We start from the raw sequence: 18,773 nt of genomic DNA, 5'->3' as shown, positions 1-18,773 counted from the left end.
TTAACTAGACTGAGTCCAGTTTGCTACCCTACGCGTGGGGAGGGGAATGGGGAGTGAAAGAGAAAGAGAGAGAACTTAAGTGTAGGTTGTCTATAGTCGGGCACTCAAGTCCGTCGCCTTAAGGTTGCGAAAAAGCGCTCTAACTGCTTTTTGGGCCAATGAGCTGTGAGGCCAGGCTCCCAAGATCTTCGCTTCCGTGAATGGCCTGTCATCCAGTCTATTTAATGCACACTGGAGAGTCTCACGTTGATTATCGAAGCGAGAACAGTGGCACAGAAGGTGGCTGATGGTCTCTTCACACTTGCACTCAGCGCACATTGGTGAATCCGCCATTCCAATGCGGTAGCTGTAGGAGTTGGTGAATGCTACTCCTACCCACAGCCGACACAGCAGTGTTGCGTCACGTCGTGGAAGGTTCGCTGGTAATGTAAGTTTTGGTGATGGGTCGAGACTGTGTAAACGACACTTAGAGTTCTGTGGTGTATGCCAGCAACCTAATGTGATTGCACGAGCAAGACTGCGAAGCTCTCTTGCAGCGTCGACTCTGGATAAAGGTATAAGGACTGTCGGTGAGCCAGCCTGGGCACGTCGGGCAGCGTCATCGGCGAGGTGATTACCAACGATGCCACAGTGTCCCGGCAGCCACTGAAATATGATGTCATGTCCTCGTTCAGATGCGCAATGGCAGGTTTCGTTGATTTGTGACACCAGCTGTTCATAATTGCCACGTCGTAAGCTTCGCAAGCTCTGGAGGGCTGCTTTCGAGTCACAAAATATTGCCCATTTGTTGGGCGGTTCTTTTTCAATGTATTCGACAGCAGCGCGAAGAGCGGCCAGTTCAGAGCCTGTAGATGTCGTTACGTGAGAAGTTTTGAACTTGATGGCGACCGATTGAGATGGTAGAACAACGGCGCCCGTAGAATTTTCGGACACGGAACCATCCGTGTAAACATGAATTCGGTTAGCATATGAAAAATGTAGAAGTTCCAATGTGGTCTGCTTGAGAGCCGCGGTGGGCAGGCTAGCTTTCTTCACTATTCCTGGAACAGCAAGGTACACAGGAGGCTTCTTCAAGCACCACATAGGGGATGGCGTTCTTGTTGCGGGTGAGTGCCTCAAAGACAAAGAGTGCCGGTTAGCCGCAATCGATCTGGAGAACGCTGCCTTGGGTCTTTTCTCAGGCAAGTGAGCGAGATGGTGGTCAGGGACTCTGGATATATGGCGAACATGCGCCCGGAGTGTGTCGATATCTATATAGGTCCTTATTAGGTTGTCTCTCGCGAGGGCAATTGTTGCCACGGTTGAAGCATTTCGAGGTAGCCCCAGACATGTTCGAAGGGCTTGGCCTTGAATGCTCTGTAGGACATGGATGCTAGTTTTGTTAGCATTGGAGAAGTAACGGAGAAGTTGTACTCTTGGAGAGTGAGGCTCCATCGGAGCAAGCGGCCGTTTTTGTGTGACATTTGATTGAGCGACGTCAGAGGACAGTGGTCGGTCTCGAAGATGAGCTTCGCTCCGTACAAGTAACACGACAACTTCTGGGCGGCCCAAACCAAACAAGCGCATTCCTTCTCTGAAGCGCTGTAGGCTTCCTCTCTTACATTTAGTTTACGGCTGGCGTAGAGGATAGGATGCTCCTCGTTATCGTCGCCGACCTGACTAAGTACCACGCCCATACCTCTGTCGCTTGCGTCGCATTGAACTATGAATTCCTTTGTGTAGTCTGGCGCGCGAAGCACAGGGCGAGAAACCAATAGCGTTTTCAAACTTTGGAAAGCGTTCTCTTTGTCCTTATCCCAGTGTACGTTACTCGGTGCTCCCTTTCGGAGGGCGTCTGTTAATGGACTTGCCAATTGCGAGTAATTCGGAATGTACCGTTGATAGTACCCCACAAGTCCCAAAAATGAACGAAGGTCCGTTTTCGGGCGCGGCTGAGAAAATTCTCCCATCGTAGCTATTTTCAGCTCAGCCGGCCGTCTCATGTCCTGACCGACAACATGGCCCAGATAAGTAACCTGCGAACAACCAAACCTACACTTTTCCGCTTTCATCGTTAAGCCGGCTTTAAACGTACGAAGCCTCGCCTTCTTGTCGTCATAGGCTTTGGCGTTCTTTTGAGCTATTGCCATGTTCTTTCCGACTAGTTCTTGGGTTGCGCTTAGCCGTTCCACTAAATCTAGCACGTATTCAACCACGGTTGGACTCTCCCCTCTTTCCTCCCACATCTCTCTTAACATTCTCAGTGGAGAACGGAGTGTCCTCCCATACACTAGTTCTGGTGGTGAGAACTTTGTCGCCTCATGTGGAACCATTCGCAAAGCAAACAAAGTTGCCGGCAGACAGTTCTCCCAGTCCTCCTTGTGCTCGTAACAGAGCGCACGCAAAACTCGCTTAAGCACCGAATGCCACCTCTCTACACTGTTTGACTGAGGGTGATAGACAGAACTGTGTATTAACTTTACCCCGCACTTTTGCAAGAATATGGAAGTCAGTGCGCTCGTGAATACTGACCCTTGATCTGCCTGAATTTCGGCTGGAAACCCAACTCGTGCAAACAATGTCAAAAGCGCGTCTACTACTTCGGTGGAGCTGAGCTCTTTCAAAGGGATTGCTTCTGGAAACTTGGTAGCCGGACACAGCATGGTAAACAAGTACCTGTAGCCTTATTTTGTTTTTGGAAGAGGCCCTACCGTGTCTATTACAAGTCGTCTGAAAGGCTCTGTTATTAAGGGCACTACCTTCAGTGGACCTTTCCAAGTCTCTCCTGGTTTACCAGAACGCTGGCAGGCGTCGCATGATCTTACAAAGTTTTCTACATGTTTGAAACAGCCAGGCCAGTAGTATTCCATAAGCAATCTTTCCTTTGATTTGTTTATGCCTAGGTGGCCGGACCACCCATTTCCATGACAAAGACTCAAAAGGTCCTCCCTATACTTAGTACGTATGACTAACTGATCTAAAATCCTACCCTTTCGATCTCTGTAATGCCGATACAACAATCCTCCTCTCTCATGTATCGTTACGTTGCGCCTAGCAATGCCTTCTTTAGCTGTGTCACGTAATTTAGCTAAGCTCTCATCATTCTTTTGCTCAGCTGCCAGTGACTCTCTATCCACGCGTAAGAGTTGATCAAAGTTCTTTGAGGCCGGTGATAATAACGACCCTGTCTCGCTTGTGAGCGCGTCTGCTTGCTCTTCCTGCAGGCTAGAACTCTGACACTCTAGTGCTACGCTCTCATTGAGCTGGTCAGCTGGCAGGCTCTCCTCAACTGTTCTTTTGTCCCTCGGGCCTAGCTCGGATTCGGGTATTGAAGTTATCCCCTTTTCTGCTTCCGCTGGAGGAGCTTGAGCATTTTCAGCCGAAAGCGCCGCGACCTTACGAGCTTGGCCTCGGGTCAATGCCTGTACTATGCCCTCTCCCAGTTTGAGCCCTCTGTCACGCAGTAACTGATTCGAACGATTCGAAAAGATGTAGGGATACTGCAGTGTCAAAAATTTGGAAACTGCAGCCTCAGTCTCTAGCTCCCCGAATGGTCCACTGATTTTGACTTTGGCCATGGGCAGACACACGCTGTGTTCTTCTACAACCTGTTTTATCCATGCTACTTCTCCGGTGAAGTCATCTACCATCACGTAAGACGTATGGACAATGTCCAGCGTGGCGGCACTGTCTCTTAGCACTCGGCATGGTTTTCCATTACCTTCCAGGTCGTGGAGATATGGACTTAAAAGTTCCATATTCTCATCTTTTTCCTCCACGTAGGAAAAAACTACGCTAGACTTCTCGCAGTTTACAGCTATATGTCCCAGTTTGTGGCATTTGTAACAGCGAATTGGTCTAGAGGATTCGAATTTTCTTTTCTGTTCTTTTTGTGCGGTTTCTCCGTTAAGTTTCTCCTCGCTCTTTTCTGCGGGCTTTTCCGTCATGTCTACAGGCTCGGATCGTCTAGTTTGCGCACCCTTTTTGAACGGAAATGGTTTCCGCGGTCCATGTCGACCGTCCCAGTTTCCCTCCTCGGCGTTCAACTCTCTACGGGTTGCGTACTCTTCGGCTAATTCAGCCGCCCTTTCCACAGTGTTTACATTACCTCTGTCTTGCACCCACAGTTTCACAGCTTGGGGGATAGTTTTGTAAAACTGCTCTAGACACATGCATTCAATGATCATGTCTCTGCTGTCGTACGCTTCCGCGCTTTTAAGCCACTCGACTAGGTTGGCCTTTAAGCTATATGCAAACTCCGGATAACCCTCGCTATCTTTCTTGCCTGTGCTCCCAAACCTGTGCCGAAAAGCTTCGGCTGAAAGGCGGTATTTCTTCAGGAGACTAGCCTTAACTTTTGCATAATCATATGCATCCTGCACACTCAGTCTGGCGATTACTTCCGCCGCCTCACACGGCAACATAGACAGCAACCGCTGTGAGCATGTACTCGGGCCGAAGTTCATCTTTTCGCAAGTCCTTTCAAAATTGCTTAGGAACAAGCCTATGTCGGTCCCGACCTCAAATGGCTTTAATAGCCTGTCCATGCGGTACGATTCTGCCTCACTTGATCGTCCCAGAGCGCCTTCACTTCCTTGAGACAACTCCAAACGTTTGCTTTCAAGTTCCAGTTGCATTTTTCTTAACTCGCGATCTTTATCGCGTTCCTTTCTCTCTTGTTCTTTTCTCTCTCGTTCTTCTCTCTTTTTCAGAAGTTCAAACCCCATTTCAATTTCTTCCTCACTGGCCTTTTCGGAAATTAGCTCCAATAATTCCGATTTGAGCATTTCCTTGCGTACATCTAGGCCCAGTTCCTCACCAACAATCAAAACTCGTCTCTCAGCAGTGTCCTTAACTCCATGACTGCTGCTTTACTGCCTTGATTCTGCTCTCTAAATCTAGCTAGGAAAACACAACCTAGCTAACACACAACAATCTAGCTTCCCTACTGTTCTAAACAGAACAACCACAAAATGAAGCCTAGAGAGTCAAAGCAAAAACCAAGCACTCACCGCAGATACAGCACCATGTCGCAAAGTCCATCTCACCGCTGTCAGCCAGTTGTCAGGATTGGGGGCTCAATCCCATCGCTCGTGGTCCTTTGCCGAGATTGGAGTACGGCATGAATTCGAAGGTAGCTGGCCCATGCCGTCGTCCAACTTATTTACGCTGAGATCGTTGATGAAGTGAAGAACTGTTTCTCATCGAGAACGAGGAAAAAGGGTTTATTTACAGAAATTAAATCAGTCTAACATGACTGCTTGAGAAAAAGAGTATCAGTCCAACATGACTGCATGAGAGAAGTGAATCAGTCTAACATGACTGCTCAAGAGAAGTGAATCAGTCTAACATGACTGCTCAAGAGAAGTGTCCCCAGCATTCGCACAACAGTTTTTATACACTCGGTCCGCCGGCCATACGAGGCGGCGACTGTTCGTTTACTCATCACCAACTCGCCGCTGCTCCACAGATCAGTTTACGTACACAAAGGCAACCGCGTTCTGATGCCTGACGCCGGCGGTGGAGGGGTGCCGTTCCGGGAAGTATCGGCGCCCATCGTGAGTAGCTCGTTGTCTTGCGCCTGGACGAGCATGAGAAGCACCAAAATACGGCTTCCCCACGGCAGCTTGTCCATGCGTGTCATATCAGGTCCACGTTGGGGAACTCCGAAACCATTGTTCACACACCGAACTCGTCCCGTCACAATGTCGATGGGGCTGGTGGAAGGCGGCGGATTTCAGCACAAAGGCCGCTTCTTCGAACGCCTCCTAGCTGCAGTGACGGAGAGGGTGCGGAATGCGCGTCTTGCCCCCTTGTCGTAATCGGGTGGCAATCTTGCTTTGCAGCTCGCTATTCTTAACAGCGCAAAGGCCGCTTCTTCGAACGCCTCCTAGCTGTAGCGACGGAGAGTGCGGAATGCGCGTCTTGCCCCCTTGTCGTAATTGGGTGGCAATTTTGTCTTGTAGCTCGCCATTCTTAACAGTAGTGTGCAGCACGCATTTTAGCACGTTGTGTAGTACATGCGATTTGGTTCAATATGTATGCCCTAGTTCGGTTCCTGGATCACGACCATATGCATGACACTCGCCGGCATGTTGTTCGAGTGGATGACATCCGCGATTTTCATCCGGAGCACGAGACAGATTTCGACAGCAAGACAGTGTATGTTGTACACTGGGAGGACCAAGTTGATAGCGACAACACTGGAGATTATCGGGCGCAGATACTTCGACTTGGAGGTAAGTGGAATCGTGTCTGCCCTGATCGATGAGTTAGTCTAATATTCGCACGTACATTTTCAGCTACAGAGAAAGAAACTCGAGAAGCACCGAAAAGAATACCCATTCCTAAAATGATGATCGATGAGGACTTCGATGATGAAGAAGCTGTGCCTAAAAAGGCCACTGTAAGTGCACGTGTTCTATCACAAGTCTTTTGTCCCGTCTTTATTTTCTTTTTCTTTTAACTGCTGATTTATGAAATAGATATCATCTAAGTGTTTGGAGCATGTGTATTCTAAAATTTGCAAGGAGCAAGAAACAAAAAAACTGTTGTCAACCGGACTGCAGCAAAGAAAGACCGGTACGAACAAATACTGAAAAAGCAGATGGATCAGGCTTTCCCGAAAATCTCGGAACAAACTGTGAGCATACTAGCAAATACTTGTTAACTCACTTTTTTCCCCACTTTGAAGCTTCAGTGCAGCACCCAAAACTTTTTTTTTTATGCAGCGGAAAAGACGGGTGAGTTCGTCTTCAAGCTCGGACGACTCCCTCATATCGAGGGCAGAATTAAAAGAAGAAAAGAAGAAAACTAATTTTTGGAAATAAAGGTGCATGGAGCTGCAACAAGATAATATGTTCCTTCAAGAACAAGTCAGATCGCAGCAGGTGCTGCTCAATTCAAAATTTTTGAGGTGTAAGTACAACGTATATAGTCTTCCTTGTTAATACATAAACTCAGAAAGTTCTTTATATGTTTATGTCAGTCTGTTTATTCCAATCATGTATGTCTGTTGAATACTTGTTCAAGATTTTAACAGTTGATGACCTGCAGCACAGCAGACAGGCTGAAACCTCAGCTGTAGAAACTGCCGTAAAGACGACGGCCAAGACCAACCTCGGTGCATATTGATTTCTCTTGCATATATATATATATATATATATATATATATATATATATATATATATATACACGCACACACACACACACACGCTTACATATGGAGGGTTGCTTTTTTAGACTATACAGAATTGACAGGCACCTGAGGTAGCTCAATTGCAGTACTCCTTGAACTAGATTAACTGAAGCGGCAGACATTACTTGCATGAGAAATAAAAGAGCATAATACATTACTTAACAATAATAACTAATTAACTTTTAAAAATTACTTCAAAACACAGCAATTTACTAATTGTAGCCAGTAAGTTAGCAAAGCATATCCACTTGGAACAAATTGTAAGGATCACGCACATTTCAATATGCGTGCCATGAAACTTGCGATAAGAATGCACTTTTGTTCCACTTTCTTAACAAAGGTCATTTTACGCAATGAAACAAAAGTAACTGAGGCGTCCATGTACTTTGTCATTTGTCACACTTTGGGAGTGAATATGTCGAAACTGACACCATTCTGCAAATTTGTTTCAAGGACATGTATCTTATGAACTACCAGCTTCAATTTGTAAATTTCAATATGCGTCATAATAGCAATCAATTAGACAATTTGATTAGTAACTTTTTGTTAATAGGCTGATTGTTAATTGTCATTTCAATTTCTCATGCAAGAAATGTTCAGACGTTTTTACTAGTCCAGCTCAATCACTAGAATTATGTTACCTGCTACAAGTAATCTTCAGCAATTATTTATAGTAAAGAAAAGGCACCCGGTATGAATATCAAGGGAAAGGTTTGTTCAAGTTTTCGGTGCCTTTTAATATTTTCTCGCAGTACTAGTGGCAAAAAGAAATAAGGCTTCTGTATCTTAAAGTTGCAAATTTGTATAAAAACTGTGTGTCTTGCAAATAGATCTTATTTAATTTTGCATGCTTATATGAAGTGGAATGTTGCATGTGAATGAAATTGAAAGAGGCTGCACCATTTCCTTAATACAGCCCTTGGAACAATCTCCCGCTGACAAAGATAAAGAAATGGCCATGCGAAGTACGACACCCTTGGTACAGAGTAAGTTGAAGGATGTATGTGTTGCTATGGGCATGAGAGCTTAATTCTGGCATTTCCATACCTAATTACAGCGACTGACAGTCTGCACTCAAAAAGGCCCATTGAGGGTAAGGTTTCATTTGTGTTCCATTTCTTACGTGTAATAACAATATGAATCATTGACTTACAGCCTTCATAGAGGAACCAGCTTCAGCAATAACTGGTGAGTTACTGGCATGCTTATGTGCAGCATTTGTTGTAAACATGAACTTTCCCTCTTTCCGTATGCACAGCAAGTGGAGCTGGTGACGAACCATCTGTGACAGGTAGCCATGTTTGCATGTTTCAATTGTAGGAAAGTTCTTGCACTGCACCCTTCACAAATGTTGTAAATGTTTTTCAGGGGAGGACTTCGCATATTTGCGTGATGGCTCTGTAAGTATATATTTTGCATCTAATCTGGGAAGTTCTAGCACCCTATGATGAAAACAAGCAGGCTTACTCTACCGAACCTTCTTTACATCCAGCTTAACAGCACATATTTTGTCACAGTACTTGTTTAATCCCAATGACAAGGTGTTATTATTTTTGTAGGCTATGCCTGCTCGCTAATGAAACAGGTATAGTAACGTCGTCAAAGCAGGTGCCTGCAGAACATCTCTAAGCTGCATCTATCACTTATCGGTGTGCAGCATCTTGGCATGCTGCCAATGAACATGGCACAAAACTGAGAAACAAGCTAAGAAAAGCTAACATAAATTTGTGAAATGTGCTGTAACATAAATATAGCTATACAGTACAGGTAATATGCTGGCTTGTAGAGAGTGCAGGCCGCTTGTATTGGGATACTGGCATCTATCACTTTTAGTAGCTAGACATCTTATGAACACACCTGGGTGTAATGCACTTGCAACAAGCTTAAAGATACCTAAATTCTAATTAGCACTAGTAACATTGCTAGTGCAACTTAGCACTAGTAACATTGTTACTAGTGCTAAGTTGAACTTTTTGCATAGTGTCTTCCAATAGCAGTATCATAGAAAGATGTTGCTTCACTCTTATTGATTTTTACAGTTTCATCTTCAGAGAGGCATTTGCCTGACCTCAATACAGGCTAAGAGAATACTCAGTCATAAGAAACCCACATTAGTGGTGAAGGAAACCGCACAGGCCATATGGTCGCAAAAGGTTTTGGCGGCCCGCAGCGTCCAGGGGGGCGTAGCTCCAAGGAAAAAGAACCTTGGCGAGCTTCCAAAGCCTGCGTTGACACCCGAAAAAGTCAACATTGTTGAAGGTTTGTCTGCTGTGTATATCTCATTTAAATTGATATGGCTGTTATGAAACATGCATGTAACAATTGTTACTTGTTATTTTGCAGCAACCCTGTCCCACTGGTCACGGGTAAACAACATCGATGCATCAGCTGCAAACTTAAGTAATATACTGTCAGAAAAAATTCAAGATTGTATCAAAGCAGAGAAACGAAGAGGAATGTTTCCTTGAAACAATGACGACCATGCTACGTCAAAGCAAAGAACTGACACCCTAGTCACTCAACTGTGATAATAAAGTTATTTATTATACGTGGAGTCTTTTAGAGTGTTTGAAGTGCTAGGATGACCATTATGCGCAAGTTCAAGATCATTTGAGCGAGCTGGAGTAGATGGGCATTCTGGCACAGAGGGGGGCTGGTTCTGGGACTACGACCAGTTGGCAGCTGGTCCCAGATGCCAACTGGTCCCAGGTCGCAACTGGTCCCAGTTACTGACTGGGAATGTGTTCCTTAAACTAGTTGAACTGGAACCAGTTGCACTCCAGTTAAATACCAGTTAGAAATTTTCACCTGGGTATATTCGCTTTCACGCGCGAAATACTGAATTTCTTCATTGTTATGCGGATGCATTTTTACTCCAGGGATAAAAACTGTCAACTAGAGAGCAGTCACAAGGTAGCTGTAGCAACCAAGAAAGCGGGTCTTTTGCGAATATCGATGCAGCATGCTTATATTCATCAATCCGACATTGTACCGGTCCTATTCTTTTTTTCATGTGTGCATAAAACAAGATGCCACAAACGAAAAGCCTCACTCTCCTCTTCATTCACCTATTAGCTGCTTTTTACAGAGTGCAAAATGTAAAACGGCTATTCTTTCAATATTTAACGCCACGCAGAGCAGCAAAAAAAAAATCTGGCATTGAGTCGGCGGCGCGCTCCTGCCTTGGGAAGCTTCCGTAGCCAACTGGGCCAACCATGGCGGCAGCGCCACCTCGCGAGAGGAGACGGCGGAGGGTCACGTTCTCGAGCCGCTCCCAGGCGGAGTTTTACAACTGAAAAATATCTAGTAGCGATGCGCCCACCTACGTCGCATTCACCGAGGCGCGACAGTGCCGGACGCACTGTGCTCACCCCTTCTTGTAATACGGGTTGCTCTCGCTGTCTGGCTCGGCCCGCTTGGAATGCTCGTCAAAGGTGCTCCGGGAACAAGCGCATCGGATGAAGTAGCATCGACACACAGGCCTTCCATCCAGCCGGGTGTTCAAGCCGAAATCGTCTCCCCACCAAAACTGGAGCGCCTCGGATTCCTCGTCTGGCAACCCGGAACCACAGCAACGGTATTTAACCGCCCGCCTACGTCGCATTCGCCGGGGCGCGACACAGCCGGACGCACTATATGCTCACCTCTTCTTGTAACACAGGTTGGTTACATGAGCCATTGCGCATGCATGCGAACTTCAAACCCATTTTTATTTTAGGTGTCCTGCCCCAGTGACACCAAGGACTGGCTATTTTGTTTTGTTAACCGTTGTACAGCGTCGATTACACTTGTCTAGAGTGGCCCGAAGGCTGCTCCGTACTGCGCCTGCGACGCCTAGCGACAAGCGCCGGGTTCGAGATGTGCTGGCCGTTAGCGCCAGGCGCGTGGAAGCTGCGGCATTCGCGGGCGGCCAAGATACAGGCCTGCGTGATTTGCGGGTCGCGAGCACCGGCTTCTTATCACTGGACGAGCACTGCCAGCTGAGCCGCGAACGTGACACGGCTAGAATGCTGCGGCCTGTATCTTGGCCGCCCGCGAATGCCGCAGCGTCCACGCGCGTGGCGCTATCGGCCAACACATCTCGAACCCGGTGCTTGCCGCCAGGCGTCGCAGGCGCAGTGCGGAGCAGCCTTCGGGCCACTCTAGACAAGTGTGATCGACGCTGTACGTCCGCGGTGTGCCATGTTGCGTTGTCGAAATTGCTGTTAGCTTTGTCAGGCGATGTGGAGTCGAAGCGGTCGAACCCAAGCCCTGATGGCGTTCAGGAATCTAGTACGCAAACCTAGATGCTTACCAAGATTCAGTCAGGTCAAGAAAAAATTTTGTCGGATTTAGCGGACATACGGGCTAATGGATATGCCACTGACGAACTTGACTGAACGTGTTGGCCTTCTAGAGCAAGGTAGCTCGCAGTCCAGTAATTCTTAGGCCGCTTTGAAAGCTTCCACGGATGATTCCGAAAATAGGCTAGGAAGGAACAGCCTTCTCTTTTTAGGTTTTGAGGATAACCCGTTGGAAACCTGGAAGCAAGCCGAAGAAACCGTTGCTGCGTTCTGCTCTGCAAAGCTAGGTGTATCGCTTGACCCACTGAATATTGATCGAGCGCATCGACTGTGCACTTACAGTAAAGATAAAAACCGCCCCATAATTGTTCGCATTGTTAGATTCAAAGATAAAGATGCGGTATTGGGGGCGGGTCCGAAGTTGAAGACCAGTGACATTTCCACCAGCGAAGACTTCTCTCGTTCAGTACGCTTAGCCCGCAGGAAACTTTCCGAATTCGCAAAGGCTCGGTCCTTCTCGCACAAACTAAGGCACGATAAGCTTCGTATGGACGGACGAAACCTCATTTACGACGCTGATAGAGATGATATCGTGCTGAAAAAAAAACTTGAAACGGCGTCGAGCAATCCCTGTTACTGAAGTTAACGGTTCCGTCAGCATTCCCCGATGCCGCCCCGCTGAGCATGTGCCGTGCAGTCCTTCATTGGTAAACGTTATGCGTATGAATTGCCGAAGCGTCAAGAACAAAACCGACGAGTTCACAGGGCTCGTATCATCTTTTGGCCCTGACATTGTTATCGGGTCTGAATTTTGGTGGTATGAATCGATTTCCAACTTCGAAATATTTCCTGCGGAATGCTTGGCCTAGCGCAAAGACCGCAATACGCACGGTGGGGGCGTTTTTGTTCTGGTCAAGCACAGCTTGCGAAGTTTCGTAGTTGACTTCGGGGATAACAGCTGTGAATCTGTTACGTGCAAAGTTGTTCTAGAACATAGCAAACAGCTTACAGTTGGAGCATTTTATCGTCCGCCTAATGACAACAGCAGTCATACCTTTAATACCCTTTCTCATTTATTACTTACGGTCTCAGCTGATTACTTTCTCGTCGGTGGTGACTTTAATATGCCAGATGCGCAGTGGATTAATAAGCTGGCAGTACTTTGTGCTCATCCCTGTCGTCGGCTTTTTACGATCTTTTCGCAACGCATGGTCGTTATCAATTCGTGGAGGGACCAACACGGCGCCATGGCAATGCCGCTTCCACCTTAGATCTTCTGATTTCAAACTCTCCTTCGTTGCTGCAGTCTGTTTCCATAGTTCCCAGAATAGGCGACCATGATGCAGTGGTTGCCCGTCTCGTTGCTCCCAAGCCGTACATACCGCCACCGAAACCTAGAAAAGTTTATTTCTTTGATAGCGGAAATTACTGTCGTATTTCTGAAACGCTCGAGTCAAACTTCGATACTTTCTCAGAGCAAAGCAGCACTGTATCTGTCTCCGAGTTATGGCTGCTGTTCAAGGAACAACTTTTACAGCTCACTGACTTGCACATTCCATCTAAGCTTCTTTCTGTGAAACACCGAAAAAATAAACCTTGGTTTGATAAACCCATAAAGGTACTACTTAATAAGAGGAATCGTATGTTCAAACGGCATAGAGACAAGCCCGATCCACAGCAATTTTCTAAGCTTCGACAACTTGGTTCTGAAATCCAGATGAAAGTCACAGAAGGAAAAATAGGCGGTATTTTGACTCTCTTGGTTCTAGAACTAAAGAAAATCCAAAGGAACTTTGGAAACTAGTGAAATCAAACAGTAAAGACGATGTTGGTATCCCTCCGTTAATCCACAATAGTGCATCTGTTACTAATGATAGAGGTAAATCAAGCTGTTTTAATGGTTACTTTGTTTCTGTGTATTCCACGCTAGTGCAACATCTTCCAGTCTCCTTGAGCAACGCGCTTGATGATATGCCGGATATTGCTATTCACTACTTCAGGATAGTCAGCCTTCTACAAAAATTAAAACCACACTCGGCACCAGATCCAGATAGCATACCCAATTGTGTTTTGAAATCATGCGCACATATCATATCAAGGTATCTAGGAGTACTGTATCGCAAATCTCCTGAAACCTCAAAATTACCTGAAGACTGGAAGATGGGCGACGTTGTTCCGATTTATAAAAGCGGGCCCCGTGACAGTGTCGTGAATTAGACCCATATCTTCAACATCTGTGTGTTGCAAAACCCTGGAGCACATAATTTACACTAACATCTTTACTCACCTTCAAAACAAGTTTCTTTGTTCCTTATTAACATGGGTTTAGAGCTGGTCACTCATGCGTAACTCGGTTAGTGGAATTTACCAGTGACATATTCACATCATTCGACAAAGGTTTACAGACTGCATACTATTAGATTTCCAGAAAGCGTTTGACAAAGCCCTATGTTTTCTTACTTCATAAGTTTTCACTTCTTGGTTTACCAGAAAAAAATCCTTTATTGGCTCAAAAACTACTTGACAGGTCGTTTACAAAGAGTGGTAATTAATGGCACAGAATCAGAATATGCATGCGTATCTTCTGGCGTTCCGCGGGTTTCCGTCTTAGGTCCTCTTGTTTCTTATATATATAAATGACATTGGCACAGGAATCGCCTCGAAAATCCGGCTGTATACGCAGACGATTGCGTTCTTTACAGAGAAATTAATAATGATTCCGACCGAGTAGTATTACAGACACACCTAAATAAAATTTCTTCATGGTGTGAGAGGTGGCTTATGTCTCTCAACATCTGAAAATGTAAGCATATTTGTTTTACGCGCAAGCGGCAACCAATCCGTACACAGTATTACTTAAACGGCTCCCCTTTATCAGAAACAAGTGAAGCTAAATACTTAGGTGTCACATTTTCCGCCGATCTGACATGGAATCGTCACATTCAAAGCACCACTTTAAAAGCAAGGCGAGTACTTAATTTTATTAAACGGAACATTAGGCACGCGCCACTAGATGTCAAGAGAACACTTTACCTAAGCAACGTTCGTCCGATTCTCGAATACGCGTCTGTTGTGTGGGACCCGCATACACAAATTCTCGTCAATAGCTTAGAAGCGATACAGAAACGTGCGGCCCGTTTCATAACCGGCATTTACTCATTTCCAAGCAGCATCGTAGAAATAAAACAGCACATATGTATGGAAGATCTTTCACTACGCTGTGTTGTTTCCCGCCTCTCCTTCGATATGCCGTCTTCAATCGCACACCACTAAAAAAAGGGACTTATCTACAGCCACCAACATACATATCCGGGCGCCGCGACCACTTACTTAAGATAAAAGAAATATGAGCGCGCACAACATACCAAAACTCCTTTTCCCCCGTACAATACACGAATGGAACCTGCTGCCTCCTGAACTAATTGAAGTTGCTTCTGATGCCACATTCCCCACTGCTCTTCAAGCATATGTTTGCAGGTAAAGATGTACTCGCCATTTGAAACTTTATTTGGTGTTTATGTTTTGCAATGTTAGCCAGCGTGCTGTGTTAATGATTGTGTCTTTTTACCGGGCGAAACTTGTTCTTAGTGCTGTCTCATGCGCTGCCTCAGAATGTAACACATGTATGATTAGTATTCTACCCATGGTCTGAAGTGTTTGACCTTTTTAAGAGTGTGCAATCTTGTATTATATTGCTACGGCACAGCCGCCACAGTGTGGCTGCACTGAGGAGGAGGAAGACGTGGGCCCGCTTGATATAGCGTCGCCATTTTGGCTTTCCGTTAGCGTCCCTGTAAATAAATTGTATATAGCATTGGGCTTCAGCTACACGTAACATTAATTTGGTGGAAGTGGACGTTCCCCGTACCCGTCATGGCGCTTCGCAGCGGTCGCAACGGCGACAGTGCAACTTCGGCTCCTGCTGGCGGCACTTCATCTACACAACCATCTCCGCCTGCAGCCCCGACCTACGTCACCGTTTACCCCCCTCGGGTTCCTGGTGTTTTCAACGGAATCGGCAGTCCTGATGTTGACTGGCTCCGCTTATACGAACGTGTCAGCACCAGTCACAGGTGGGATACGACTATTATGTTTGCGAACGTTCTTTTCAACCTCGACGGAGCTCCACTTGCATGGTTCCAGACTCACCAAGAGGAGATCTCGAGCTGGGATCTCTTCAAAGAGAAGCTCCGCCACCTTTTTGACAATCAGTTCGGTCGCCAAGTCAATGCCAAGAAAGCCCTTTCCACACGTGTACAGACGTCGACCGAGTCCTACGTGTCGTACATCCTCGACGTCTTGGCCCTTTGTGCCAAGGCTGACCCGACCATGTCTGAGGACGATAAGGTTAATCACGTCCTCAAAGGCATTGCTGACGACGCCTTCAATTTACTGGTGTTTACGAACGTCGCAAGCATCGACACGATCCTCAAGGAGTGTCGCCGTCTCGAGCATGCTAACAGCCGCCGGGTATCCCAGCACATCATGCGACTTCCCAACACAGCTGCTACGTCATCCTGTGAGGACTTCTTCCACCAGCCGTCGCAATGTGACAACTTCACCCGCACCATTCGTCGTGAGGTTGAAGCGGCACAACCGGCGCCCCCTTCATTCCCGTCACCTGATCTTGATCCAGGCCGTCGTCCGTCAAGAGTTGTCCAACGTCGGCCTGCACTCCATTCGTTCCGTATGCTCGGAACCTTTCTCTCCACGCACGGCCCCACCGCGCTCTTCTTACTCTTCTGGACAGCGCAACCCCGCCTAATGGCGAACCGTGGACCACAAGCCGATTTGTTTTAACTGCCGACGCATTGGACATGTCGCTCGCCACTGCCGCAGCCGCTGGACTTTTCCTACACGCTATTTTCCTAATTACCACCCTCGCCCCTCTAGCGCATCCGTTTCCTTCGCCCCTTCAATGCCCTTCCATCACCTGACCCTGCGACACCTTTGACATGACCTCGCTCGCCTTCCCTCCCGTCGTCAATCTCGTTCGCCCCCATCACGCCGTGCTCCTTCTCCGACCTACTCGCCGCACCCCAGACCGGAAAACTAGACAGTGCAGCTTCTGGAGGTGAAGCTGCAATGACGACATTAGCACGAAATCCTCGCTTCACATTACCCACGAACAAGAATCTTTTCGACGTTCTCGTCGACAATGTTCCTGTGTGCGCGTTGACTGACACCGGGGCGCATGTGTCCGTTATCAGTGCTGCTCTTCGCCGTCGGCTCAAAAAAGTTCTGACGCCCGCCCCGAATCGAGTTGTACAAGTCGCCGACGGAGGGACTGTCGCTATTGTTGGCATGTGCTCTGCCCGACTCACCATTGCTCAGAGACACACCGTCGTTCTCTTCACCGTCATCGAGCATTGCCCTCACGAACTCATTCTCGGTCTGGATTTCCTTGCCAATCATTCTGCCCTCATTGATTTTTCGGGCGGCTCCCTTCGCCTTGACTTGCCTCTTCTTGCCGGCCCTGTGGACCCGCCTCCAAGCCATTTGAACTGCATGGATTTTATTCGCCTACCGCCTCACTATGCGACACACGTCGACTTGTCGTCCTCACCAGCTGTACCTGACGGTAATTACGTGTCGCACCAGTTCCGGCAGTATACTTACACATGGTGTTACCGTGCCGCACACTGTGCTGACAATTGCTGGCAACCGCACCTGCCTTTCGCTTGTCAATTTCGCGCTAACCACGCAAGTTTTGCCTCAGGGGATTTCATTGGCTATAATTGGCGCTTTGCAAGAAGAGATCGAGCCATTCACAGTGGAAGATCGTCACAGCTCAGCCCATACCGTGACGTCATCGCACGGTACTGACGTCGACATTGAGAAGATGGTGTCCTCTGACCTTACACCTCCTCAAGCTGAAGCTCTTTGCCGCATTCTTTAAGGCTACCGCGACATTTTTGACTTAGACAATCGACCCTTAGGTCAAACGTCCGTCGTGACCCATCGCACAAACACTGGCGATGCGAACCCTATTCACCGACGTCCATGTCGTGTTCCTGCGTCAGAACGAGCTGTTATCCTACAGGAAGTCAAAAAGATGCTTGCAAAGGACATTACCGAGCCTTCCTGTAGTCCCTGGACTTCTCCCGTCGTACTTGTCAAAAAGAAGGATGGAACGTGGCGTTTTTGTGTGGATTATCGCCACCTGAACAAAATCACAAAAAAAGGATGTGTACCCTTCGCCACGTATTGATGACGCTCTAGACTGTCTGTACGGTGCCACCTATTTTCTTCTATCGACTTACGGTTCGGCTACTGGCAGATATCCGTCGACGACATGGACCGAGAGAAGACTGCATTTGTTACCCCTGACGGCCTTTATCAGTTCAAGGTGATGCCTTTCGGTCTCTGTAACGCGCCCGCCACCTTCGAACGAATGATGGACTCTGCTTCAGGCGTTCAAGTGGTGCACCTGTTTGTGCTATCTGTACGACGTCATCGTTTATTCGCCCACATTCGACACGCATCTAGACCGTCTTTCAGCGATTCTTGACGTGTTCCGCCGCGCCGGTCTCCAGTTGAACTCATCAAAATGTCACTTTGCTCACCGCCAAATCCCCGTCCTTTGACACGTCGGGGACGCCAGCGGCGTGCGACCTGATCCGGACAAAATTCGTGCCGTTACGAACTTTCCTGTTCCGAAGTCTACCAAGGATGTTCATAGTTTCGTAGGGCTGTGCTCTTATTTCCGACGCTTTGTGAACGATTTTGCGACCATCGCACGTCCCCATACTGACCTCTTGAAGAAAGACGACCCATTTTCTTGGGGACCGCGTCTTTTTCTGGGGACCATCTTGGGGACCACATGCCGCAGGTTTTTCGCAGCTCACTACTCTCCTTACCACGCCTCCAATACTGGCCCACTTTGACCCGTCTGCCTCAACGGAAGTTCGAACTGATGCCAGTGGTCACGGCATAGGAGCAGTGTTAGTCCAACGCAAGCGTGGACACGATCGCGTTATAGCCTATGGCAGCCGACTTCTATCACCTGCCGAGCGCAATTATTGAATCACTGCCCTAGTAGCACAGTATGTTACTGCAACGTTGCAACAACATTGCCAATGTTGTATTATGTTGCGCTAACATTCTTCAACATTAGATAATGTTGCTGCAATGTTACCAAGCAACATGCTGATAACGTTGCTCTAAAGTGGTCTTTTTCACATTGCAGCAATATTGTCAAATGATGAATAAATGTTGAACCACCTACGATGACATTGCTGTAACATTCATGCTATAGGCTATAATTGTCTGCCCTCTCGGGCTATTTCTGAAGCCCAAATAGAAAAGCCGGT

The 18,773-nt window shown here is 47.2% G+C and overlaps 1 protein-coding gene across 1 annotated transcript; it reads left to right on the top strand.

Annotated features, from left to right (window-relative positions):
* The first annotated feature begins 6,016 nt into the window (after positions 1-6,016).
* On the top strand, positions 6,017-9,645 carry LOC139047856 (uncharacterized). The gene is made up of 4 exons (XM_070521997.1): positions 6,017-6,218; positions 6,282-6,385; positions 9,217-9,481; positions 9,521-9,645. The coding sequence occupies exons 1-4, from the start codon at positions 6,017-6,019 to the stop codon at positions 9,643-9,645; spliced, it is 696 nt and encodes a 231-aa protein (XP_070378098.1).
* Positions 9,646-18,773: the final 9,128 nt, after the last annotated feature.

The sequence above is a fragment of the Dermacentor albipictus genome, chromosome 7, assembly GCF_038994185.2.
Source record: "Dermacentor albipictus isolate Rhodes 1998 colony chromosome 7, USDA_Dalb.pri_finalv2, whole genome shotgun sequence".
Lineage (NCBI taxonomy): Eukaryota > Metazoa > Arthropoda > Arachnida > Ixodida > Ixodidae > Dermacentor > Dermacentor albipictus.
Note: the sequence above shows the minus strand (reverse complement) of the source record. Positions and strands in the feature narration are given on the sequence as shown.